This window comes from Musca autumnalis, unplaced genomic scaffold (assembly GCF_047663935.1).
Source record: "Musca autumnalis isolate F117 unplaced genomic scaffold, ASM4766393v1 scaffold_3, whole genome shotgun sequence".
Lineage (NCBI taxonomy): Eukaryota > Metazoa > Arthropoda > Insecta > Diptera > Muscidae > Musca > Musca autumnalis.
In genome coordinates this window covers 5,250,110-5,277,443 of record NW_027411866.1, presented here as the reverse complement: position 1 = coordinate 5,277,443, position 27,334 = coordinate 5,250,110, and the positions used below count along the sequence as shown (strand labels likewise).

General features: G+C 36.3%; 1 protein-coding gene across 8 annotated transcripts in view; it reads left to right on the top strand.

The window, feature by feature from the left end:
- Ca-alpha1T (Ca[2+]-channel protein alpha[[1]] subunit T) overlaps positions 1-27,334 on the top strand; it is a 257,504-nt gene that overhangs the window by 191,732 nt on the left and 38,438 nt on the right. For 4 of the 8 annotated variants that reach the window (XM_073979059.1, XM_073979057.1, XM_073979065.1 and 1 more), the window contains exons 8-16: positions 6,384-6,505; positions 6,568-6,722; positions 6,783-6,875; positions 15,774-16,015; positions 20,370-21,006; positions 23,264-23,287; positions 23,560-23,748; positions 24,256-25,037; positions 25,098-25,307. In XM_073979059.1, coding sequence (XP_073835160.1) covers positions 6,384-6,505; positions 6,568-6,722; positions 6,783-6,875; positions 15,774-16,015; positions 20,370-21,006; positions 23,264-23,287; positions 23,560-23,748; positions 24,256-25,037; positions 25,098-25,307 — 2,454 coding nt within the window. The remainder of the gene's footprint in view (positions 1-6,383; positions 6,506-6,567; positions 6,723-6,782; positions 6,876-15,773; positions 16,016-20,369; positions 21,007-23,263; positions 23,288-23,559; positions 23,749-24,255; positions 25,038-25,097; positions 25,308-27,334) is intronic. The other 4 variants (XM_073979062.1, XM_073979061.1, XM_073979060.1 and 1 more) reach the window with 3 other exon arrangements.

The following is a 27,334-nucleotide window of genomic DNA, read 5'->3' as shown; positions in this document are numbered from 1 at the left end:
TTTGCAATACCAGACATCCTAAGAATAATAGAAACTTCTATACCACATTACAAAGCTCTGTCTTCAAAATTGCGAGCTGTATCTTGATTTCAACAGACGGACGGGCAGACGAACATCGATATATCGACTTAGAATTTTACCCTGATAAAGAAACATATGTTTATTTTTATACCCTTCACCACACTGTGGTAAGGGGTATTATGTCTTTGTGCATTTGTAGGTAACATACAAAAGAAAACGAGGTAGGCCCATAGTTCCTTCTAGGCGTATATGTACATCTCTTTATGCATGTCCGTCCGTACGTTCGCAACGTAAAGGTCGAATTTATTGTCCGATTTAGTTGGAAATTGGGGAATATAATTTTTATAGCTATAGGAAGAACGCTATTGCTTTTGGTGAAAATCGGTTCAGATTTGGATATAGCTCCCATATATATTTTCAACCTATTTCACGTATTTTCAGCACCAAATACGCTATATATGTCCGATTTCGAATGTATATGTGTTCGATTTTGAAATTTGGAATGTATGACTGAATTCGGTCTAGAAATAAAAATGCCAAATTATATTGAAATCGATTCAGATTTGGATAAGGCTCCCATATATATTTTCGACCGATTTCACGCGAAAATTTTCACTTTATATAAGATTATTTTTTATACGAGAACTTTCGTATAATACTTTATAAAGAATTGTCCTACAACAATAACTAACACTTATATTTAACAATTATTGAAGTTATTCTATATGAAATGACGTAATACAACACAAATTGTAAAAAAACTTAGATAACACTTTATTTAACCGACGGCTATTTAAAACTATGAATTTTCCCATACAAAGGAAACAAAAATAAAGTTTTCCCTAAAGAGCAAGGAACACATTTTCCGGAAAAAATTTTGTTAAAGTTTTATAAAATCTTTTTACATAGATAGCTCTTCTTTCATACGAAAGCATGTTTTAGAATTAGGAGGGTTGGCGTTTTTTTTTATTTGGGATGTCGACTTTTTCACAATAGTCAGGCTTAATCCCGTAGTCGTTGTGTTAATACTTTATTAAAACAACTTTAATTTATTAGTAGAAAAAATTGGCGATGTTTACCAAGGGGTAAGGCAGGGAAGACTATTGTTTCGTATCTCGCCACAGATCCCCATCAGTTCCCCTTTTTCTTGTTTTGCAACAAGAAACTTTATATACCCAAGTGTAAATTGCTCGCTCAAATAGATACGTATCCAAAGAAACACTCTGATCGAGAATTTCTTTGGCACTACCTAAACTAGAGCAACTTCACGTGCAAACAAAACCAAATCTTTCCCACTGCTATGCGTTCGTTAAGTCTCAACGAAAAACTTGTTGAAAAACAAGAAACAAGGGAACTGATGAGGAGATGTGGCGAGATGCGAAACTATAGTCTTCCCTGTCTGACGACTTGGTAAACATCGCCAATTTTTCCCACTAATAAATTAAAGTTGTTTTAATAAAATATTAAAAAAAAACGACAACGGGATTAAGCCTAACTATTTTGAAAAGCGAATTATTTTAGAACACTTTGTAAGTGAATCAAATTTATATAACACTTTTTTTCATATATATATACACGGTGCTCTTGAATCAAATTTAAATGGAAGGTGCTTACACCTGAAAAATCAAAGAACAAAAAAATCGCCGGAGCGCTTTTTAAATAAATCGCGATTCAACTTGACATTTTTAGTCCAATCGAAATGGAACTAAAGAAATTGTTGTAGCTGTGAAAATTCTCTACAGGACTGACGTTTACGATTTTTTCTCAGGCTGTACCATTTTTGAGATAAAGAAGCTCAGTTTACATTTTTAGGTTTTTTTTTGTTAGGGTTTCGAGATTTGTCTTGAATACGGCAAGTCTTATCGGCATGGAACCTGAGAAAATCTTATAGCTGTGAAAATTCTCTACAAGACAGGATATGTAATTTTTCCTAGGTTGTACCATTTTTTAGATATATAAGTTTAAGTTGGGAAATTGCAGTAATGACATTGTTTTATAAGGAGACGATACAGATTTGAATTGAATTTGAATTGTCCCAATTTCAACTTCTATATGTCAAAAGTTGTAAAACCTACGAAAATATCATTAAGGTCAATCTTGTAGAGAATTTTGATAGCTAAAACATTTTTTTTATTCCCATTTTGATAGGACTTGCGGTTTCCAAGCAAAATCGCAATAACCTAAACAACCCCTAAAAATGTCAAATTGAATCGCGATTTATTTAAAAAGCGCTCCAGCGGTTTTTTGATTTTTCTCATCTATGAACATTGTAGGTTTAAGCACCTTCCATTTAAATTTGATTCAACAGCACCGTGTATATATAACAGTTTTGCTATTTAAAAAAGTTATATAACTAGTTTTGTATTCGATAAAATTTATTTAAATTTCCCCAAGGACAAATCTGTCGTATAACAGTTTTTTTTCTAGACAAACAACTGTCATATTTCTATTTTCCAAAATATTCTCTTCAGAAAAAATTGTACATAACATACATACATCTTTCACATTTCTGTAACGCATTTCTAATTACCAACTAGATCCAACTGGAGGTTCCTAACTAAAAAAAACACAGAAAATTCTAATTGAATGGGAAATGTTTATTACCATTTGAAAGAGCACCCTTTATTTAAGTTTATGTGTATCAAATGTTGGCCGCGTCTACGTCTTAGACGGTCTGTCCGTAGAGTCCAATTTTCGCTGAATCGTTCGAACATTTCGACTGGTAACTGATGAATGACACGCATGATATTTTGCACAAGTGCCTGAATTGAAGCGGGGTTGTCCGCATACACTTTAGACTTTACATATCGCCACAGGAAAAAGTCTAACGGTGTGATATCACACGATCTTGGTGACCAATCGACCGTTCCAAAACCTGAAATTGTCTGCTCATCGAAGAGTTCTCTTAACAAATCCATTGATTGATATCATGTGGGGAAGAACCGTCATCTTGTTAAAACCAAAATGTAGCCGAGATCACGAGCTTCATTTGCAAACATCAAATACTCGGCTATCATGGTCGCCATTGAAGGTTGCGTTCTCACCGACATCGTTTTTGAAGAAATATTGGCTGATTATTCTACCAGCGGAAAAACAAACAAAACCGTTGTGACACCTCTTGAATCTCTTTAGGTTGTTCTTAACCCAAATGTGGCTACTTTTCTTGTTTACATACCCATTAAGCCAGAAATGGGCGTCATCGCTGAATAAAATTTGGCTCGAACACACATTCCCCAAAGAACATGCATTTTCGTAATAAAGTTGAACAATTTGCAAACATTGTTCAGTCGTAAGTCTTTCCACGAAGAAATGTCAAACAACTCTAAACAAAAATAACATAACATCATGACACGACTCACACGTGATCAGTCAAAAACGGGTGTTGAAAAAAGTACCTCCAGTTGGATCTTTTTTTACCCAACATGCTGCAATAACATGAAACTTTCCTTGTACTATAAACAGTTATAGTAATACGTGCTCGATATAACTTTATTCAAGACGAAAACCTTTTACCAAATCTTTTATAACAGATTATTTCTACTAGAATTTGCTATACAACACTTCAGCAAACAATTCTACACTGTCATATTTTCTAATCACCTGTTATATAACTAAAATATTTCAAAGAATTCTCTATCAACAAATGTTCTATAACACTTTTTCTATTTATATATATTATTAACTGAAATCTTTGATAGTCATAAACCTGCTGTATAACACTACATATAAAAGTTTTCTTTACAAACCATTTTTTTATACGAGAAACTGTTATAAAACATCTTTTATCCCCAAAAGCTGCAATGACATCAATAGGCAGTGCTTGAACTACTCATTTACAATACACATTTTCTGTATGAATCAGTTGTATAACACTTTTACTTAATTGTTTCCTTCCCGATAAATTGGATTCTGTCTTTACCACAAAAAATGCTATAACAGAAAGTGTCATACAGGTTTTGTTACTTATTGGAAAATATAACAAAATATAAGACTTTTCTTTCTTCCACTAGAAAAAACCTATTATTTGACATAAAAAAATTATTTTAAACCACTGTGATACAAGAAACTCTACACGAAAAACTGTTATATTGTTGTAAAAAATACTTTACATTATACTATCTTATGTGGAATTAAAAAAAAAAAAAACAAAGAAACACAATTCGACTTCCACTTTTCCATGTCACACAACAAAATATGTAGAACATATAAAAGAAGTTATCTCATCTTAGTTTATGAAATGTTTGTTATACTCGTATACATACTCGTATTGACTTAGGTTTAGTTGTAGGAAATTTTATTGTTCATTTGGAAACTTGTTGTCCATACATCCTGCCATCATGCAGTTCCCTGGTATTTTATTACGTCTAAACACCAACAACACCAATAGAACTACTCTGATACTACTACCCCAGCAACAACAACAACAACAACTCTAGTTAACTTGTTTAGTTTTGTCTTCAACTTTGTTAAATTCATTTACGTTTTAAGTACTTGTTTATGGCTTTTATGTTTTCTGGAGAATACTTTTCATGATTTCATTTTTCTTCTCTGACAAGAGTAGCAACAACAACAAGGAACAAACTGATAGTTTGTCTTAAGTAGAATTAGACACAATATTCAGACACAGATATACACCAACCCAACACACCCACCCACTCTTAGCGAAACAGTTAAACCCAGTAAATAACTCCCACCCCATAACTTCTCCCTCCCATAACACAGCAACAAATATCCTTTGGAAGATTAATGCAAAGGGTCGCCTGCTACACATTATGCTGGGTGAATTTAGGTGTCGCATTAAGTCCTACTTAGTTTGTTGTACCGAAATTTTTATAAATAACAGAAATATTTAGTATTCCCTTTTTTGTGTGTCCATGTTATTTGCTTTTTAAATCTTCCCTCTAAATGTGTGTATTTTTTGTAACGTATTTTTAGTAGTATTCGTCCTGCAGACCAGTTGTCACTACTTATGTTTGTTAAGCTTTGATATAAATCTGTCTTCCTTTTTTTTTTTGGTCTCATTGTTTTCTATGCGACTGCTTTTTATGTTCTGCGTATTTTTTCTTAAACAACTCTACGGCAAAAGACCCAGCAACAACAATGGTTTTTGTTGGCGTCTTCTACATCTACAATTGTTCCTGTTCTTTATTCTTATTCTTCTTTGCAAATTCTTACTTCTTACTTTTTTGTGTTTTTTTGCTTAAGTAGGTTTTTTCGAGATCAGAAGACGAACGCCTATCTGTGGGCAGGCGTTCCTTTTGTCTCGTCTTCTCTACTTTTTACAGAAAAAATCATCAGTTTAAGTTGCAAAGGTACTTATTCCAAGCCATGTAACCTGGTGTTGTTGTAGCCAATAAGAAATGATAGTTCTCACCACTACCATCATTATCATCATGAGTGTTATACTCAAAGCCCCAGAATATTTCAAACAAAAAAAGAACGCTTAGCGCTAGTTTATAGACAGGAATTGTGGGGTCATCATGCCACACAACCTGGTGAGGGTTATTTATATCATTGACCTGCCCTCAATGTAGTTATTTTTAAACTAAACATCCCTAAAATCCCAATCATACCAATAAAAAAGGTTTAAACGTAAACCGATAGCATAGTTTAGAGTAAGAAGGGAATGCAAGGATCTGCTGCTAGATCCCTTTGTACCACATATATCACCAAAGGTTAAGCAGCTGCCCTGACTTTTTGAGTAGTAAATAAACATGCCAGTTACAGTTGCATGTTTGGTTGCTGTGAGACGTCTATAAATTGACATATTAGATGACTCAGCAGCAGCAATCCAACTGTGGACCCCCCCCCCCAATAAGCCCCAAACCCCCTACCTTTTAAATGAGAATTTATAATTTTGAAATTACTTCCTATAACTTTTTCTCTCACTCTCCTTCTATCTCGCTCTATTTTTTACCTATGATTTTATAATTGTCGTCTCCTTCGCTGTCTCTCTCGCTCTCAAAACTATTTCACGAGTGTGTATTTTTCATATGTGTATGTGTGTGCATTTTGCATAATATTTCTCCCAAACAAAATTATATATTTTTTTATTACTCTCTCAACTATTAGACCTTCCTTTTAAGCTAACAAAAAATTCCCTACTTAACATATCCCAAGGATAACTAAACTAAAAACGACAACTTAAAAACTTAAAATTTTATTAATTAATCTATCATATAATTGGTTGTATGTGTATTTTTATGGCAAAGATCCCGTTATAATAACAATGAAAATTGATGTATACTTTCCACTTTCTCTCCTCTCTCTCTCTTTTGTTCTTTTTTTTTCTACTTAAACTTCTCCATATAAAACCTAACCTTAACAAACAAAACAAAAATCCACAAACTCCGTCGGAACAGTGTGTCCTATTACTATGAGTTTTCCAAGGAACAGGATTATATATGCTCTAGACCAGAAGATTCTGGCATGCATTTGTGTTCGGATTTACCACCATATCGTATTGGACCCATGATTTGTACCGGTAAGTGGCTTGATTCCTAATGTCCTTGGAATCCATTTCTAAGGGAAAACGTGTTTTTGCAGAGCCCGCCATTCCTAATTCAAGAAATTTACCCACCAACACATCCTGCGTCAATTGGAATCAATATTATTCACAATGTAAACAAATGGGTTTAAATCCCTTTCAAGGTACCATTTCCTTTGATAATATTGGTATGGCCTGGGTTGCCATATTTTTGGTAAGTTTTAAATCATCATTTCCTGTGAGAATGAATGCTGAAATTTTGTTCTTTTTTAAGGTAATATCCTTGGAAGGCTGGACAGATATTATGTACTATGTACAGGATGCCCACAGTTTTTGGGATTGGATCTATTTTGTTCTCTTAATTGTGGTGAGTATAAATTGCTGAGACATACCTCCTACTTATATAATTTATTATTAAATGAATGTGATCCTGTAGCAGGAATAAATGAAATGTTGGCTGTTAAAGACTAAAATAAGATTTATTCCCTTTAAGAATTAAAAAAACAGAAAGAAAAGGAACAGAGTCAGGTTTATGATACCCTACACCTGTAGTGCGATTCTCCAACTCATTTTTTGATTTACCGACAAGAATCGGTAACTCTAAAAAGAAAATATATGAATGAAAAGTTCAAATAAAAGTTGACAAAACTGTTGCTATCGGTAAAACTGTTCGACTACTTTTTATTGGTCGCTAACTTACCGAATAATATCGCCAATTACCGAAGACAAATCGCACTACTGTTTATTTTGATGTATGTACATTTATTTATATTTGTTTTGTTATTGTTTTTGCCATACCCTTTAATGTTTGTTTTGATATCTGTGACGTCATCTCTTGTGTGTTTGTCTTCATATATCCCGTATACGGGGTCATTTTGGGACGAAGAGTTAGTTGTGTTTTAGACGTCAAACTGAACAGTCGGTTAAAGAAGAAGCTGTGTGCTTAATAGTGTCAAGCTGTGTGCTTAGTAATTTAAGTCGGTTGTGAATAAGTGTAATAAAGTAAATAAAGCATTGAAGAAACGTAATCTAAAACGAACCCTATTTTATTTGGTACAAATCATATCGGGGAATAAAACAACGTCTACACGGAGATTAGTAAAACCTAATTCCGTAACTATATGTAAATAAAAATCAAATCGGATTGAAATGTATGTGTCTATTGGAGCAATATCCAAATCTAAACCGAAATTTCATCAAACTTGGGCATAAATAGCGTGATTGGTTTGATTTGTTACCATTTTAACCTGCAAATCGTTCCTTAACCCCGAAAAGTGGCAAAACTGGAAGCAATTTTTAAGAGAGTGCGAGAGGAGAGAGAGCGAAAATGGATTTTTCTTCTACCACAGGCTACAAAACAAATTTCTGCAGGTAAAAAATGGCAGAACTGATTTTTCGACTTTTGTTTGACGATTATTTCACAATGAAGAAGAAAATGGACGAAAAACAGAAGAAAAAGTCGAACGCTGACAAAACTTAATTAAAAACTGTGAAATAAAAGACGAAAATTGATTTTTTTATGTTTCTTTTTGACATTGCTGCCAGATCTACCATTTTTCCGTTCCTTTACTTTTCTGGTAAAAATGTCCATTAGAGAGCAATTGTTTTTGTCATACCCTTTAATGTTTGTTTTGATATCTGTGACGTCATCTCTTGTATGTTTGTCTTCATATATCCCGTATACGGGGGCATTTTGGGACAAAGAGTTAGTTGTGTTTTAGACGTCAAACTGAACAGTCGGTTAAAGAAGAAGCTGTGTGCTTAATAGTGTCAAGCTGTGTGCTTAGTAATTAAAGTCGGTTGTGAATAAGTGTAATAAAGTAAATAAAGCATTGAAGAAACGTAATCTAAAACGAACCCTATTTTATTTGGTACAAATCGTATCGGGGAATAAAACTACGTCTACACGGAGATTAGTAAAACCTAATTCCGTAACTATATGTAAATAAAAATCAAATCGGATTGAAATGTATGTGTCTATTGAATCAATATCCAAATCTGAACCGAAATTTCATCAAACTTGGGCATACATAGCGTGATTGGGGTACCAAATACCTAAAATCGGGCGAAAATATAAGCTGTGTTCCTTTACTTACCTGAGGTTACCATTTGTTACCATTTTTAACCTGCAAAGCGTTCCTTAACCCCGAAAAGTGGCAAAACTGGAAGCAATTTTTAAGAGAGTGAGAGAGGAGAGAGCAAAAATGGCTTTCTCTCCTACCACAGGCTACAAAACAAATTTCTGCAGGTAAAAAATGGCAGAACTGATTTTTCGACTTTTGTTTGACGATTATTTCACAATGAAGAAGAAAATGGACGAAAAACAGAAGAAAAAGTCGAACGCTGACTAAACTAAATTAAAAACTGTGAAATAAAAGACGAAAATTGATTTTTTATGTTTCTTTTTGACATTGCTGCCAGATCTACCATTTTTCCGTTCCTTTACTTTTCTGGTAAAAATGTTCATGAGAGAGCAATTTTGTGCAATTTTGACACTTTTCTCTTTTACCACTCTTACCATTAAAAAAGTAAAGGAAGAAAGCTATAAATGCCGGGTATATAAAAATCGGAACCGATTCTTATCAAAATAAAAACGTTCGGCCAAAAACTTATCATCCCCAATTTGTATGCCAATCGGGCAATAAATGCGACCTGTACTTTGTTTACAAAGACACATGGACATTCGGACATGTGTAAACCGACTCAGAAAGTGAATCAATGTAGATCATCAAAAGGGCTTTTATACAGCGGCAGCCCGACGAACCGTTGCCAGTGTAGTTGACAGAAGCTTTGTCACTGACGTTACCCGATGAATGGTTATAGTAGGTCGGTTAGCAGCACCGTGGCCCAATACTGGAGAGCTTTGTTCCTACTTGAGATCTTGTAGCAAATAGCTGTGGCTTGCGCGGACGGCTTCAACATGATCTCGAACGTTACACCCAATTTCTTGGCGTGGTTAATGGTTGGAATCAGGACATCATCCACCAATATATTCATGGGGAGCCTCATATCAGTCGTCGAGGTGGTGAATAGTGCGATAGGAGATTTTTTCCTCAAATGGAAGTACTGCATTAAGTCAGCTATAGGAACCGACACCAAGATCATCCGCATACAATACGATCTCTATGCCGTCTGGAGGGTGTGAAATTTTAGAAGTGTAGAGGTAAAGCAATTCTGAAAGTATCACATCACCTTGGAGTACACCCTGTTAAACTTTGCGGGGCTTCCTTCGACTTCTTATTTCTGAATTCCACAAACGACTGGCGCCCAACGATTCAAACACGGCTGGAGCAAAGTCTTCTCTATGTCCTCGTACAGCTTGGCATGGTTGACGGTATCGAGTGTCTTCGATAGGTCAAGAGCCACCATGATTATTCGGTCGCACGGCCTATTCTCGTTCAGTCCTCGCCTGATATGTATGTGTGGATATCGCGTGTTTTGCTGTTGTTGGGCTGTGCATTTTCCGGAATACATGCTGGTGTTGGGCATCTGGGAAACTACTTCTTATCACGGAGAGAAGAAGTGCCTCTATAATCTTCGCTACTGACGACAGGAGTTAGATCGGTCTACACGATTCACTTCTGCTGCTATACTTACCTATGTCCTCGAACACCTTGGCATGGTTGACGGTATTGAAGGTCTTCGATAGGTCAAGAACCAACATGATTGTTCGGTCGCACTGCTTATTCTCGTTCAGTCCTAGAATGATATGTGGAGATATGCCGTGTTTTGATGTTGTTGGGCTGTGAATTTTCCGGAATACATGCTGGTGTTGGGCAACTGGAAAACTACTTCTCATCACGGAGAGAAGAAGTGCCTCTAGAATCTTCGCTACTGACGACAGGATTTATATCGGTCTACACGATTCACCTCTGCTGCCATCCTTACCTTTGTTCAGTATCGGGACCAACCTGACAACTTTCCAGACTTCTGGTACAATCGTTTGAGGACACTTGTCAAATACTCAACTCCAGATTCATCCACTTGCTAAAGTATTACCATTGAGATTCCGTGTGGGACCAACGCTTCTCCCTATCATTTTCGGGGTGCTATATAAATTACCGCTTAAAATAACACGCGCTCCTTTTAGGACGTGTCGCTGTCACGTCGTTGAAAGGAACAGCCGTTCTATCATTCTTCTTTCCCGGATTCGAAAATGATCTAACCGTTGCCTATAATTTACTCAATCCTGTAGCAATGTTGCACTGCTTCAGAAGCTCTAGCCACTTTTTGTCCTTATGTAGGGGAGCCGGTTGACTTAAATATTAACTCTTGAGTCTTCAGTGTATGTCAACGACGAAGTTTATTACGCCGATTTGCTAGTCTCGTCGCATTTGCTGGGAAATTCGATCTAATTTTGGGTATTCACCCAGCATCTAGGCAACGAGATAAACAAAATTCGCTTGGCTTCCCGATAATCTGAGGAAATAGGCAGCTATCTGAAGCGGTTATTGGTAATTTCTCTGAACCATTGTCTATCAGAAATGTACTAGGGATAGGTAATGGAAGGCAATAATCGATTTTTCGATTTTGGTCTAAAACTAAAAATGCGATTTTTCGGTCTTGCGATTTTTTCAGTTGTCTTAAAACTCGACTTTCGACTTTTTTATAAACGCAGAAAATCGATTATAATCGACTATTCGTCCATTTGCGAGTTTTCTTTTGAAACTTTAAAACGGCCAAGACCACAATCTATGGGCATACTCGAAAATCGATCACAAGATAATCGATTATGCGATTTTCCCTCCAGACAAAAGTCGACTACGATTTTTAGATTTTTGACTGCAAAAAGTCGATTAATCGATTAACCGAATGTCGACTTGCCTATCCCTAAAATGTACTGCGGTCGGAGGTTGTGAAGCTAACGGAGTCAATGAGGTCGTTTATCAAACCGGTTGTCACAATGATGATGTATGGTGAGGTGTGACAATCCTCTCCAGCCCTTGTAGAAACGTCTTCGTTCATCGGGCAAAATGTGAAAAGTACCCATCTGGTAATTACGTCTGAAGAACATTGATGCCCCCTAACACCAGACAGTGAGTTATTGCCCTCCAAAAGCGAACTAATGTCACAGGGTACAATTAATCATCGGCGGTATATACACATTAAGCAACTCTACCTCGGTAGCCCCATACTTTACTTCTACCCGGTACATTCCATGCATCGGCTACTAAAGTCAAGCTCAAGATTGATAGATAGGTCTGCACATGACAGACTACCCTATAAGGAAGGCATGTTCTTCTCCTCCGCTTCTTGCCCAACCCTTTGAAAAACGTTGTAACCATCGCAACGTCGCCAGCTACAGGTGGCGCTGAGCTTTGTTTCCTGGATAACGGCTCTCTGAAACGGTGATTGGTAAATTATCTGAACCCTTGTCATTCACCTTTTCTATCGTTCAGAAAAGCACTGCGGTGAGAGGTTGGGAAGTCGTGTGGTCTTTTAAAGAAAACGATGATAGGAAGATGTCCCGAACCGAGGGAGATAACGCACAGTGGTCCCACTTGTATGGGAAGGTGCGACAAAAATATTTATAATCGTCGGATCAATCTGATTTTTTCAGTATATGCTAAAAATAAGTAAAAAATACTTTAGCCAAAAAATCATCAATATGGGTCCAGTTTTTCCTATAGCCCCCATGTAGCGGTACCACCCGATTTCAGGTATTTTGAAGCTTTTATCTACATTTTCGGCCCTAATTGGCTGTACTTTGGTATTTGGGGTTCGCAATGCTCAAAAACCTTCTGCGCCAAAAATTGTGCGCTTAGGTCCAGGTTTCGGTATAGCCCTCATATTACGGTACCTCCCGATTTCAGGTATTTTGAAGATTTTATCAATATTTTCAGCCCGAATTGGTTGTAATTTGCAATTTGGAGTACTCAATGATCAAAAACCTTCTGCGCCAAAAATTGTGGTCTTAGGTCCAGGTTTCGGTATAGCCCTCATATTAGGGTACCTCCCTATTTCAGTTATTTTGAAGTTTTTATCTACATTTTCGGTTCAAATTGGTTTTAATTTGATATTTGGAGCTCTTAGTGGTCAAAAAACGTCTCCGACTGGTATCGTGGACAGGAAAGGAAACAAATTATTCCATTTGAGGTCAGAATATTTCATGGTAGGGGGTATAATAAAGTTCGGTGCGACCGAACTTTAAATTTTTACTTGTTTTTCATTTTATATGTAACATCATACATATATCAAAAATATACAAATGTAAAAAATACACTCATAAGTAGATCCCCAAACAAAAATGTCTAAATTATTAAAGAAAAAACTGAAAACAAACAATTAAAACACAAAACAAAGAAGAAACTGAGCATACAGTAATACGGCATATTCACTGAAACGACCAGAGGCATCGTCAGTATTTTTAATGTCACGCACGGAAGCGCAAATATATGCAGCTGGAACCAAATTTTTTGTAAACTTGACACTATTTCGAACATTCTTCAAAAAATTTGGAGAGTGGCGAAGGATGGCGAAGTTAGTAAAACTCAACTTCAATTTTTAAGACTTGGAAACAAAAATCCACAAAAAAGTATTATAAAAAATGTGATTTCCAGCACATTTTATGCGAATAATTTGTACAAAATTTTATGCAAAAGTAATTAGAAAACCGTGTACTCAAACTTCCATTTCGAAAAAAATAATTTCATCCTTTCAATTTTGAGTTACTTGCATTGTAAGATGTCACAACCTTACTGATGTTTCTAAAGTTTTTAAGAGAACATATGTAAACAATGGTGGGCAAATTGCGAGAGACTCATGTATTTTTTACACTTTTGTGTATGAGGCCGAGCATTTCTGCCCAACAGTGTATGTAAATGTCAACTTCTTCTGTTTTGTCTTGTTAAATACCGTTATAAATTACAAAAACAGTGCTGGAATATTAAAATATAATATGTTTAGAGATAATTTGCTGAATTGTCGCAGAGATTTGCTGATATCGATTTTTCGATTTTTGTCGCAGGTTGGGACCAGTGTGTAACGGGTCGCTAATTCCGCCTCCAGGGCATCAATTTATTGCCAGATTTCAGATGAACGCTGCCACGATGGTGGGGGATCTGCATTGACATTCTCCCTAAGGGCCGCTAAACGCCGGCGCAGGCGTACAATTTTGCCTCCTCTGCGATGTTTCGGTTTTTGAGTGGGGGGATACGAACTAACTCTTCCTCTTTCCTCCTCTGTTGACGACATAAATATTCTTCAATTGTCAGCCTTTTCGGACCCTCTGGTAAAGCTTCCTTATTTGAGTTGTTGCCGGAATCTTCTTTTGCCGTGTTCGGCAGGATCGCCATATAAGGTTTGGCTGTAGGGTTTGGCATTGGTTAATATTGTCCTGCCTGACTGGTTTATGCCGGCGCTTAATAACGCCACTTGGCAAACTAGGTGTTGTTTATGTAGGCACAACTAGTTGCCTAAGCTCGAATTGAAAGAGCTGAGTTTCACTTTTCTATAAGTTGTAAAGCCAGTTTAGGCTCTGTAAGACTTCTGATTTTATTTTCCATTTCATCGTCCTTATATACAAAATATAACGGTACTTAATTTAACATTTTTGTTTTCCTTAATCTATCTTTAAACATAACAAAAACAATCCTTAAAACTACAGCTGAAAGTCCGCTGTTTTACTTAACATACAGGTGATGGTCATTAGGGTAGTTCACACGGAATGATATATTGTTATTTATGTTAATAGGGCAGTTCAGCATAAATTATATTCATTCGAATAATAAATAATACCTCCGATAATAAATTAAGAAATAACACTGCAACACATCATGAATCCGACGGCAAAGTTGCACACACGCTGGGAAATTTTCTGGGGCCGCAAGCAGTAATATAACTCCTATCGCTTCGACTGAGACCAGAACAGCCTCGTAAGTGCACCCATTCCAAACATCCATTACATCTTAAGAGATGGATGCCTATCTGCTAATGGAACTAATAAATGGCCCGGGGTTCTTCACTACACCGGTAGGGACTAAACAAATATATTGCCGCTCACATGGTGAAAACAATTAAATGAACACAAACACATAAGTGTTGAGTTGACGGCCCTTGGTCAAAGATTCCTCTGAGTCAATCTAGTGCATAGAACCTGTCACCATGGGACTGTCGTGAAATTCGCTTTATTTTAGGAAATGTTCCCCAAAGTCACCGTTTTATAATTACATACCATTGCCGAACATAACCAAGTATTACCGTTACGCAGATAGGCCAAAAGAAAAGGATTATGCAAATGTACCACCACCCCACTCCGTCTAACCTGCTTTCCAAACTCTCAAATTCAATGCTTCATAATTTTTATTTGAATGAACACTGAACGCTTCATTTGCCATTGTTTGTTCATGGCATATCTAAAGAAGTTGTTTTTTTATTCTCGCTGAGAACTTGGCGTGACAGGTGGGTGACTTGTTGAATGAATTGTTCCTTAATATCGAACAAAACAGCTCTCCATTATACTGACAAAGTCAAAAGGAAAAGCAATCATTGAATTCAAATATGGATTGAAAGCAAAAAAATATACATATATTCAACGAAGATGCTTTCAACGCCCTCCAGCGCAAGGTTAGAATTCCTCACAAGAAAACAACATATCTAAGCAATATCCTTGTGTAGGCGATGTATGTATGTATGTGTTGCAAGAAACAGACAAACTTTTTCCATTTCCCTTAAACTTTGGGTTTTGTATGGCAAAAGTATGTGATTTGAATGCTGATTGCTAAGGCTGACTGATGAAGCAATAACGAGAGGAGGACAACGACGACGAATTCTTATAAAGTTCACAAATGTTCGCATGTAAGTCTGTATGTCTGTATATGACGACAACAAAATACCCTTAGACTAAGTTATTCCTATATGCTGGTGAACACATTTGCAAATGAAAAAGTTCCAAAACCATCTTCCAAGTGGGTATGAATATTGTAAACTTCAACAATGAATTGAATAAATCGGCTGGAACGTCGTTGTAAGACAGACAATGACTTGGCTGAACAACAACAAAAAAACCAGGGACGAACATCACTACCACCACACAACACTTAGGGGATTAAACTGTGAACACAGCAGCACAAAGGAATTGGAAATCATAAAACATGAATGTGCAAGTCATTACATAAAAGGGTTTGAATTTGAAATTGCCAAAGTCCTCAAGAAACGAAAAACGAAAACACTGAATAAATAATTTAATTTTTATTTAAGCAAAGAAACAACATACATAGATACATAATATTAAGCCATTACTTATTTTTAATATTCCTTTTTGCAGATCGGCTCATTTTTCATGATCAACCTATGCCTTGTTGTCATTGCCACCCAGTTTAGTGAGACGAAAAAACGTGAAATGGAACGTATGCGCCAGGAGAGGGCCCGTTACACATCTACTTCAACACTGGCCTCCAGCACGAACAATTCCGAACCGGCCACTTGTTATGCGGAAATTGTCAAATACATCGCTCATCTGTGGCGCCGCTTCAAACGACGAATGATAAAGAAGTACAGATTATATAAGTATGCTCGATGTATTTTCAATTCTTCTTATTTTCAGTTTTTCTGTTTCCTTTTTTGGTTTGACCTTTAAGTTTAACCTTGTGTTTCTTAAACCCTGGACTTCATAACAAATCCAAAAGACCCAAAAAACAAAGAAACAAACCAGAATATTCAGCACACACTGTATATCCCCGAACAAAAACAAACTAAGAACAACAAACCTCTGTACCCTCTCTCTCTGTATATTGTAAGACTTGAAAATGAATTCGTTTAACAAATCCAAATTTTCGCAGCAAACTTTCAAGAAACTGTTTTCCCTTTTTACAAGGTAATGCCCTAGACAGACGGCAGAGTTAATTTGCATTAACTGTCTTAATTCAAATTTATAAGTGCATTTACCACATTCTTAATGCACAAAATCAAAGGGAATTTAAACTGAATTTAGGTATTTCAATATGGCAATGCTGTAAAAGGGAGCCCATATTTATGTAGGAGAGAGAGAGAGTATATTTATGCTCTGAGACACAATTTGCATTGCAAACAACAAAACAGTTGTTTACCAGCAAACAGCTGTTTCGTAAGGCGGCGATCAGACCATCTGCTTTTTTTACATGTATGTTGTCACATTGGGTATACTAATATACAGAACAGCTGATGTCATACATGTGAAAAAACAGATGGTTTGATGACGGCCTAAATGCAGAAACTTTCAGGTTAAAATTAAATACACATCTTAATGCAAATTAACGTTGTCTAGGGTATTAGGTATATTTGATAACAAGAAGATGATGATGGCAGCCATGGCGCCATAAGAAGGTGTGTCAACATTTGTCATCATCAATGACATTCTGATATCCATTGTAGAATAAACTTCAATCTCTCTGGTATCGCTCACTACACATAAAGCTTGAACACAAACACATAATTGTTGAGGTGACGGCCCCTGGTCGAAGATTCCTCCGAGTCAATCCGGTGCATAGAACCGGCCGTCGCGGCCTGCAGCACTTTGTCTTTTCTTCATCTACCAGAAATGACACAAAACTTTACTCAAACGTTGGATGTGTTTACAGCTTAAGAAGGTCTTAAGGCTTGGGTACATAAGCTGCCTCGCCTGCTTGACTTGCTTGCTTCTGATAAGAGAATAAAAAAGAAAAGGGCAACCTAGTTCGAAATTGTCTCGGCAATCATGCGAGGCAGCTTATGTACCCAGCCTTTATATCTTTCTATTATATCTATCTACAAGAAGGCCTTCTCTGTCTATAGACCTATATCTGTTTAAAGAAAGTATGCTGTCTATAGAATACCTTAAGGAGGTATTCTGTTTGTCTATAGAAAACCTTAAAATAGTCTTCGGTCTGTCTATAGAATACCTTAGGAAAATCTTCTGTCTATTTACAGAAGACATAAATAAATTAGTCCGTCTATATAGATGCCCTTGCGGAGGTCTTCAGTCTATACAAGCCCTTGCGGAGGTCTTCTGTGTATATAATACCTTAAGAAGGTCTTCTGTCTAAGGAAGCCATTGCGGAGGTCTTCTGTCTGTCTATAGAAAACATTAAGATGGTCTTCTGTCTATAGAAGACCCGAAGATGGTCTTCTGTGTGTAGAAGACCATAATAAGATCTTCTGTGTATGTCTATGTAAGACCTCTCTGTCTATAGAATACCTTAGGAAAATCTTCGGTCTGTTTACAGAAGACCTAAAGAATGTCTTCCGTCTTTAGAAGTCCTTAATAAGATCTTCTTTCTGTCTATAGAAGACCTAAATAATGCCTTCCGTCCTTAAGAAGGTCTTCTGTCTGTCTACAGAATACATTGAGAAAATCCTCTGTCTATAGAAGAGCTAAAGAAGGTTTTCCGTCTCTAGAAGTCATTAAGAAGTTCTTAAGAAGGTCTTCTGTCTATCTTAGGAAACCTTAAGAATGTCTTATCTCAATCTTTAGAAGACCTTAAGAAGGTCTGGCAATGGAAAACCTAATGTTAGTCTACAATCCAAGGTTCCATGATTAAGTCAATATGTATATTACTTTTATTTATTTTCTCCATCAAGGCTTGCGTTGCCCTTTCACTTCCATTGAGGTTTATTTGGACTACCTCTATCTTGGGAGTCGATTATGGAGTCGCCTCCCTCTTGTGTGTTGCTCGGAGGTTTGGTCTCTGGCTTCTCTTTTGGCATCGTCCTCCCCACCGATCCTTGCCCTTCAAATTTTAAGTGAACTGTCTTTGTGAGGTAATACGCCAAGCTCTTCGTCATGTCCCACCACAAGGAAAGTGTCATCCTCATCCACGTCCATGTGAGATACTTCCCATCTCTTCACTTCCAAAGTCTCATTTTGTTTTCCAAAGACTTCAGGGCTTCTTAAGAGTCGCTGATTGATTCGGCTCCCTTTTGTGGAGGTTGCGGCTCCTGGCAGCTCTTTTGACATCTTCCTCTTCACCGATTATTGCCCTTCCAATTATGAAGTGGACTGCCTTTGCGAGCGATAGATCATTAAGTCCCACCACAAACTGTCATTCTCTTTCTCCTCCCTGTGAAAGACTTCCCGTCTCTTCACTTCCAGTAACTCATTGTGTTTTCCAAAGACCTTGACGTATACCGTCACTGTGGTCAGTTAAGGAATTTCGTAATTTCTCTCCACCTTCCCAAGAGGTTGCTCTGTTGCTGACTACCTTCCAGAGAGCTGAAGATTTTGCTTGTGGGCCCAATTAGTGCATGTGGTCGAGCAATTTGTCATTTAACATCTTGTCGATGAACGTCTTCTCGTGTCGATCGGCTCGGCCCTGTAATGCTTTTTGGCTTCCTTGGCGTAAGATGAGCTCTTCTCCGCTGCTGTCTCTACGTTCAACTTTCTCTTCTGGAAGTTCCGGGGCCTCTTTTCATGTCCGAATTTTCATTCAGACCAACTCCCCATGGTTGCAATAAACATATAAACCGTAAAAAAACATGTCGTTGAGCTAATTTTTATTGCATCTTAGGATTTATTCAAAACGCATTCCAAAGTATGCCTTTTAAATCAGCTCATGATAAGCTCGTGATAAGGAAGCAAAACGGATAGCATTCTAGACCCGCAGCTTTGTGTAAAAATGACATAATGTGCGGCGGTACTTGCACTGCATTTTTGCATGTAAACTTTTCGCTGGGTACGTTATCCAAAAGTTTCATTTGGTGGCGGAGGCAACTTGCAATGCAACTGGATTTATTATTAAGATTTTAAGATTTTGTAGATCAATGAAAATGGACTCTTGAAAGTTTGCTGTTTAAAGCTTAAAAAAGAAGAAAACATTGAGACAATTGTCTCCTCAGAATCCGAAAACAAAAACACGTTATCAATATTTAACAAATTGTAATATTATTCCCTAACATTTGAAGCATATTATTATCAGAGTTGTGGAGTCAAAATAATTTACTCTAAACAAAATTATACAAATTCTCTACAGCCCTGATTTGTATATAGTATCCAGATTTAACCTGCCTACTAGCTACACATAAAATTCTAACGACAGTCCTGTATTGAACCAACAAATATAACCTAGAGTAGAGCTTCAAAATTTATTTGTTTTTCTATATACAATATATGCTGCCTACTTCTTTACCAATATTAACCTCTAGCCGGAAACTGGGATTATTTTTTTTTATATTTTTAATTTTAAACTCCTTTCCCAAAATCAACAAATTCCAATTAATACGAAAAAAAATGTTTGTGTGGAAACAAAATCGTAACTAATGGAACATAGTTTCATCGTCAGTGTTCAATGCTATTTAGATGGATGAAAATGCAACCAATAAAAAGAACCATTTGTTGCTATTTTACCTATTTTCCGTTCCAATTTGAATTTGAGTTTTCTTTCCTTTCGAATTCAGTTAGTTTTTCTTTGGTTTGTGGCAAACTGTGCTGATCTTAATTTTGCATGTCTTGGCAAAACTATGATTTTGAAGCTGAGTTGGAAATTTTAAATTAGCTTAGCTTAGAAATGCATTCTTCACAACATACCACCGCCACCACCACAACCACCTTCACGAACAATCACAAAACCAGTCAAGGTTATACTGACCTATCTAGTCCAGTGTTCGCAAAGATTGCAGTATTGCGGCTTCGACGAACACTGTTCTGGCCATACATGCATGTATTTGTTAAACGCTAGCTCCCTCCTTATTTGAGGTTCCATTGAATTCTCCTCATTAGTTAGTAATGCTGAAATGTTCATAAACCAAAAAAAATCAAAATCCAATTTTTGTCGTTTTGTCAAAAAAAGTGTTGTGAAGACAACTTCTATACTAACTTTTTTCTTAGTTATTTAGACTACTTTGGAGTGAATTACTAATCCATTTTTGTTTACTCTCTAAACGCCTTGACTCCGTCCCTGTCTCCTGGCAGATATCAACAACAACAGCGCAAAGAAGGTCTGCTGCCAAATGCAGATAATTTAACATTTTCACCATCCCGCATTAAATGTCATCATCCAAAATGTCCCAAATACCCAGGTCCGCCTCGTAAACCTTCCAACATTCAGGATCAAATGATTACAGTTATGGTACCACTCAATTCCAACAACAATTTAAGTGGCAACAACAATAATCACAATCAACCACAACAGATGACAACTACTACCAACAATAATATGCAACAGGTTCAACAGCAAGCGGGCCAACAACAACAGCAGCAATTACAGCAACATCGCTCAAGTTCAACAACAACAACTACCCAAACCCCAATGGCCTTAATAAATGGCCTAAACAATGGCAATAGTAGTCAACAGACCGGTCGACATCATTCGTCCTCGGAAAATTCTGTACAATCTTTGGACAATGGTTCCACAGCAGGCATTAAGAATGGCAACGACAACAAAAGAATTCAAAATGCCACAAAACCAGAGACGGAGTCTCTTATGGTCAACAAGCAGCAACAGCTACAAGTTATACCGGGACAACCACAACAGCCGCAGCAACAACAACAGCAGAAAACTATTCTATTAAAATTTCCACAAAATTTAATGGAAACTGATCAGTTGATTGTAAGTTTTAGAATTGTAAAAACATAATTTAATATTACATATTTTAATGGAAACGAGAACAGTTCTTCACTAGATATTCAAAATGTGTTTATAGATGAAATCACATTTTTGCAATCTCATTCGAGGTCAATCGGCCCTTAAATTACGCACGTCATTTATATGTAAATGCGGCTTTACAATTTTTTATGTGATTGTTGTTTTGACGCGTAAAACTACACTTATGGCCCCGGCACATACGGTCCGTTGGGCGTAGCATCGCGCGTTGTAAACAACAACCACATGAAAAATGTGTAAGTGATGCCAAGTTTGCTCTTAAAGTTTTCATGTGGTTGTTGTAACGTGATCGAAAGTATCAAGCCCTAAACACATCCAACGTTTGAGTAAAGTTTTGTGTCATTTCTGGTAGAAGAATAAAGAAAAATTGAAACCTGGCATTTGTCTTTTATTCATCTACCAGAAATGACGCAAAACTTTACACAAACCATGGTGGAATAATAAGGTGTGACGCCAACTGATCTCCATACCAGTTGTCAAAATGCGTTATTGTGAATAAAATAACATACAAATTTAAACTAGCAATTCACAGTAATGCATTATTGTGAGCAAATTTGACGTTTGACATGATTTGATGTAACACCTTCTTATTCCACCATGACACAAACGTTGGATGTGTTTACAGCTTTAGGCTCTAAAGCGCTCGACTTAATCGGTCCGTTGTGAGCCGCGTAACGCCACATGAAAACATCAAAAGAAAACTTGGCATCACTTACACTTTAATGGTGGGGTTATTGTAACGCGGCACTCAACGGAGCCACTGTGCCGAGGCCATGGCGGAATAGGTAGATGTTACATCAGTTGCTCAAAACAAGTCAACGTCAAATTTTTTTCACAATAATGCATTACTGTGAATTGTTTACGTTTTGTATGTGATTTTATTTACAATAATGCACTTTAACAACTAGAATAATAATCAACTACCTTCGGTGTAGTACCTGTATTATTGTGCCATGGCGTTTAAGGTCTCGGTACAATCGGTCCCTTGTGAATCGCGTCAGAAGCAACAACCACATGAAAAATGTGTATGTGATGCCATGTTTGTTCATGAAGTTTTCATGTGGTTGTTGTAACGCGGCACTGAAGTCCCGGTCCACACTAGAGTGATTTCATTGAAAAAATTTCACGAAATTATGCGTCTCTAGATCGACTTCCATACTAGAGTAAAATCATAAAATTGCTGCAGTGAGGAATTCGATTTAAGAACGCCTAATTTCATGAAATTTTTTAATGAAATTCACGCTAGTGTGGATCGGGACGAAGGAACCTTAAAGCTGAATACACATCCAACGTTTGGGTAAAGTTTTGTGTAGTTTTGGCCGTTTTTACACTGTTCGGCATGATGCCGAAAAATTCAAATTTATTTGAAATATATGCCGACAAACATATCAACGCTGGACTTTGGTGTCGGCGTCGCCCTGTTGTTGTTTTTTTTTTTCAACGTCCAACACAAAACTTTACTCAAACGTTGGATGTGTTTTCAGCTTTAAGCCCGCAAATAATTCCTTTTGTGTTTAAAATGATAAACTAAAAGAGAATATCAGAGTCACACTAGAGTCCTGACTCCGTTATCCCTTATATTTTGACCAAGCAAGATATGCAACTATTCTTCATTGTGCTTCTAAGTGGATCATATGAGCCAAATCAGAATTCGTTAGCCAAATTCGAAATAATTTCATAGATGTAATCTCCTTCTCAACTTTTTAAATAAATTTAAATGCAAATATGTCAAGATGCTATATGTCCCACAGTGTATCCAAGGCACTTATATTCACAGGGAAGATATCCAAATCCATATTCTTGAAATTTCCTAAAAATGCGAAAGACAATTTTATTTGTATATGATTCTTTAATTATTAATTTATTAGATTAATAAGTATTAACTCACTAACATATACAAATTAAGACTGAAAATTAGCTCTAAAATTATCCCACACTTCAATATTTTTTTATAAAATTTAACGTGAAAATCTCACACAATTTTCATCCGAGCTGTACTCTGAAAACACTTATCTGATCACGAATTGTAATTCCAGAAAACATTCACCCACTCAAACACACTTGTGAGATTATAACACTAAACTACCCTCTACCTCTCTCTCTCACACAGTTATGTAAATATCTATTGAGAGAATTTTATATTTTTAACCAAGATATGTTTCTCTTTTCGCTTCTCTTAAAACAACTCAACGTAACAAAACAGCTCCAGTTGGGAACTCTAGGCAAGGTATTAACCATCGAATACTTCTCATATTTTTTTCTTAATTCAATCAAAAACCAATCTTTATGACAAATTTCCTTTTTATATGTAAATAAAAGCATAGAAATTCGATTACAATATCCTGGCCATTTGTAAATATTTTCCCCTGAAGATATTCTTCATTCCCCTATTAACAAAAACTAACAAGAAAAATTTACCAATCCTTTCAATTTGTAATTTGTTCAATTCGAAAATTTTACAAAGATTGAATGTAATAAAAAAGTTCTGTATTTTTTTAGACCCATCCATGTACCTCGGGCTTTTTAAGTCCACCAACGGCGGGTAGTCGTCGTCCCTCGGTTATGTTTAATGAATACGTTCTATTGCACACGCCACCGGCACTTAAGGAAGCAGCTCCGGCCACAACGGAAAAATCTGTATGTTCATCGGAAAAAATGACTCAGGCGGGGGATGGTAGTATATGGCAGGTGAGTACGTAGGGCTAAGTTTACATCAGCGTTTGTTAAAATTAGAGTTAGAGCTCATTATCACAATAATCGATACACATATATATGTTGAATTACTTGACATAAATACATATAGCACGTGTTCAACAAAAGGGTAGTAACTGAAAATTTAGAATTTTTTAGTTTTTTTTATTAAAAAACGATAAGTAATAATCAACTCTACCTATTGTGAAAACCTCGCATCATTTTGTCTATTCTTTCGTCAAAACTATCGTTATGTCACTCTTCATGCCTTTAGAGTAACTGCTTACGTATCAACAGTTTTTTTCTCTACTGAAAAATATAACATTTCGAGTTACTACACTTTGGTTGAACAGGTGCGAAATGTTTTCATACAATTTATGTACATCAAATAAATCAAGATCGACTAATTAATCTCCATATCAAGGACTAGTGTATCTAACGTAATTCACAGTTACAAAATAGAATATTGGAGACGTGATATAAATTTTGATTTCTTTACTTCAGGTCAACTTACCTCAAACCTTGGCTAGCATTGCAAATCCTTATGCGGACTGTTCAGATTTGGGTATACACGACGCCATGACTTGTCAAGAGCTTTTAGCATTTTCTGTGGCATTTTCAGCTGCTCTGCCTACGGGTCAAAGTACACTGGAATCATTTTACTCATCGCTGGCTCGTTGTGATCCCCACACAGCTGAGGCCATTAAAAATCAACAAAATATAGAAAATTCAAAACAACAACAGCAGGCCCAACAACTGCAGCAACAGCATCCAGTGGAAGCAACACAACATCGCAGCAAACATAAAAGTGGTAGTACGCATCACAAAACCTCCAATGGTGGCACTGTACGTGGTGATCGCGCTTCAAAAACAGCGACCGGCAATTACATAGAAGACTATTCATGTTGTTATGATCTCTATCAGAATGCTCTCTCTCCGTTGGATGAAAAGAAAAAGAAACAACGTTCAAAGGTGATGAGCGCAATTATTACGGTATATCGCTGTGTTTGGCGTGTTTGTAGCATTGCTCGGGATTATGTCAAACGTTTGGTGGAGCACAAATATTTCCAGCAAGGCATACTCCTTGCCATTCTCATCAATACTCTATCCATGGGTATTGAATATCACAATCAGCCCGAGGAATTGACTGTTATTGTGGAGACCAGCAACATTGTTTTCTCAGCCATATTTGCTGTGGAAATGTTACTCAAAGTGGTATCCGAAGGACCATTTCGTTATATAGCCAATGGTTTTAATGTTTTTGATGGTGTCATTGTGATCTTAAGGTAACTGTCAATTAAAATTCATATAAAAAATACTAACAATTTACCTTTTTCACAACGCAGTGCCATTGAAATATGCCAACAATTTGTGGGTAATGGCACCGGTGGTGGTGGTTCAGGTCTCTCGGTATTGCGCACCTTCCGATTGTTGCGCATTTTAAAATTGGTGCGCTTTATGCCCAATTTAAGACGTCAATTATTTGTTATGCTGCGGACAATGGACAATGTGGCGGTGTTCTTTTCACTTTTGGTCCTGTTCATATTCATATTTAGGTAAGTTTTTCCATCCAACAACAACAATAACACAACAATGATATCCTGCTGTTCAGGTTCAAATTGCAAAAAAAAGAACAACTACTTTGATAAATAAGTTTTCTCTCCTTGTACAAAAGAACTAACCTAAAATAGAGTGCCTTGTAAGAAAAACTCCTCATATTATCATTGCAAAAAACACATTAAAAGCAAATTGTTGAAACTCAGTAACCTTTGAATATCATTTAAGGTGTCTGTCCCCCAAATACCTGTTCTAAAAGCAGAAAAGTAATAAATTAAGAAGTGTGTATATACATATTATTATGTCCTTAAAAGGAAGAGGTTTCTGGTACGACTTTGAACAATCATGAAAACAAAAGTAAAGTTGGTGTCGGGAAGATATTTTAGATACAAAAACAACGTACATGCCTAAAAGTACGTTTACATTTACGAAATCGAGTGGATTTCAACTATCAATTCCATTGGATATAAGTCAAACAAAAAATCATCTAAAATCCGGTGGATTTTATTTGACATATACGCAATGACATTTTAAAATCCACTTGATGTAGAAAATGAAAACGTACTACAACGTAGTCCAATTTCGGCGAGATCACTAAATCGGCCCTCGGCAGGTAGATTCATGACAAATATATTCGGAATGTTATGAACGGTTATGGAATTCTGTAACCCTTTTTTAAGTTACCGACAAACATCGGTAAAATTAAAACGGAAAATTATGAATGAAAAGTATCAATAAAAGTTGACAACACTGTTGCTATTGGTAGGAATTAGCGATTACTTTATTTTGGTTGTTAACTTACAGAAAATTTCATTAATTACCGACATTATAACCATTTTATTTTTAGCGATTTTTGTCAGTAACTCAAAAAAAAAGAGGTACAGAATTCCACTATAGGAATTAAATGTGGAAACATATAAAAGGATATCCTGCTTGCCTTTATATAGCCTGTTAAGTCAATAACTTTACACGGCAGTAGATAGTTCTAGGTAGATGCATCAGCCCAGCTGATCGAACTTGAACTGTTGTATATTGAATTCTCATACATAAACATAACAAATGTTTACATTCTAGGTGTATACCAAGGTGGTTTTTGTTGGAGCGATTCGTCGATGCATCTACCTTGGTAATTGCGCCATGGTGGCAACACAACAAACCATGATGCAGCAATAGGTCTGTACGATAACTTTCCCATCAATAATTACTCATCAAGTTCCAGCAATTCTCTCTGTGAATTTTACTCTCTCAAGCAAGAAAAATTGCAGAAAGTTATGGAACAACATTTTGTAAGAACTTGCAAGAAAGTCAGCTGTTTCCGAAAATGTGTGAAAATTGTTTTCGTTTCTATTGATATTTTAAACCAAATGAAACAAAAACATAAAATTTAAAATTGCATTTTACTTATTTAAAGCAATAATCCTATTCACAACGCTTTAGAAAGTAAAAAAAAAAATGAAATTGTGAAATTTTCTTGGTCGAAAATGTTAACATTTCAAGTTGTTTACATTGAACAGCTGATTAAAAGTCAGCCAAACTTACAAATTTTTACGGGACACATTAGGCCTATTCGATAACTTCGCAAGTAAAAAGTATTTGCAAGTTCTTGCAAGTACTTCTCATTTCTCTTTTACTGATCAAGTTTGTTATCGAACAGCATTTTGTAAAAGTTTGTACCTATTTTCGCAGCAAAAATTTGCAAGTTCTCAGTCACAGAACTCTCTAAAAATCTCTCCAAACTCGCTCTCTTTTACTGAACAATTTTGTTATCGAACATCATTCAGTAAAACTTTGTACGAATTTGCACAAAATTTTTGGGCTATCGTACAGACCATGGTGCAATAAGAAGTTGTTACATCAAATCATACCAAACGTCAAATTTGATCACAATAATGCATTGCTGTGAATTGTTGTTTACATTTTGTATGAGATTTTTTTTCACAATAATGCATTTTGAAAACTAGTCTGAAAATCGACTGTTTTTGGCGCTGTACCCATGGTGGAATAAGAAGGTGTTAGATCAAATCAT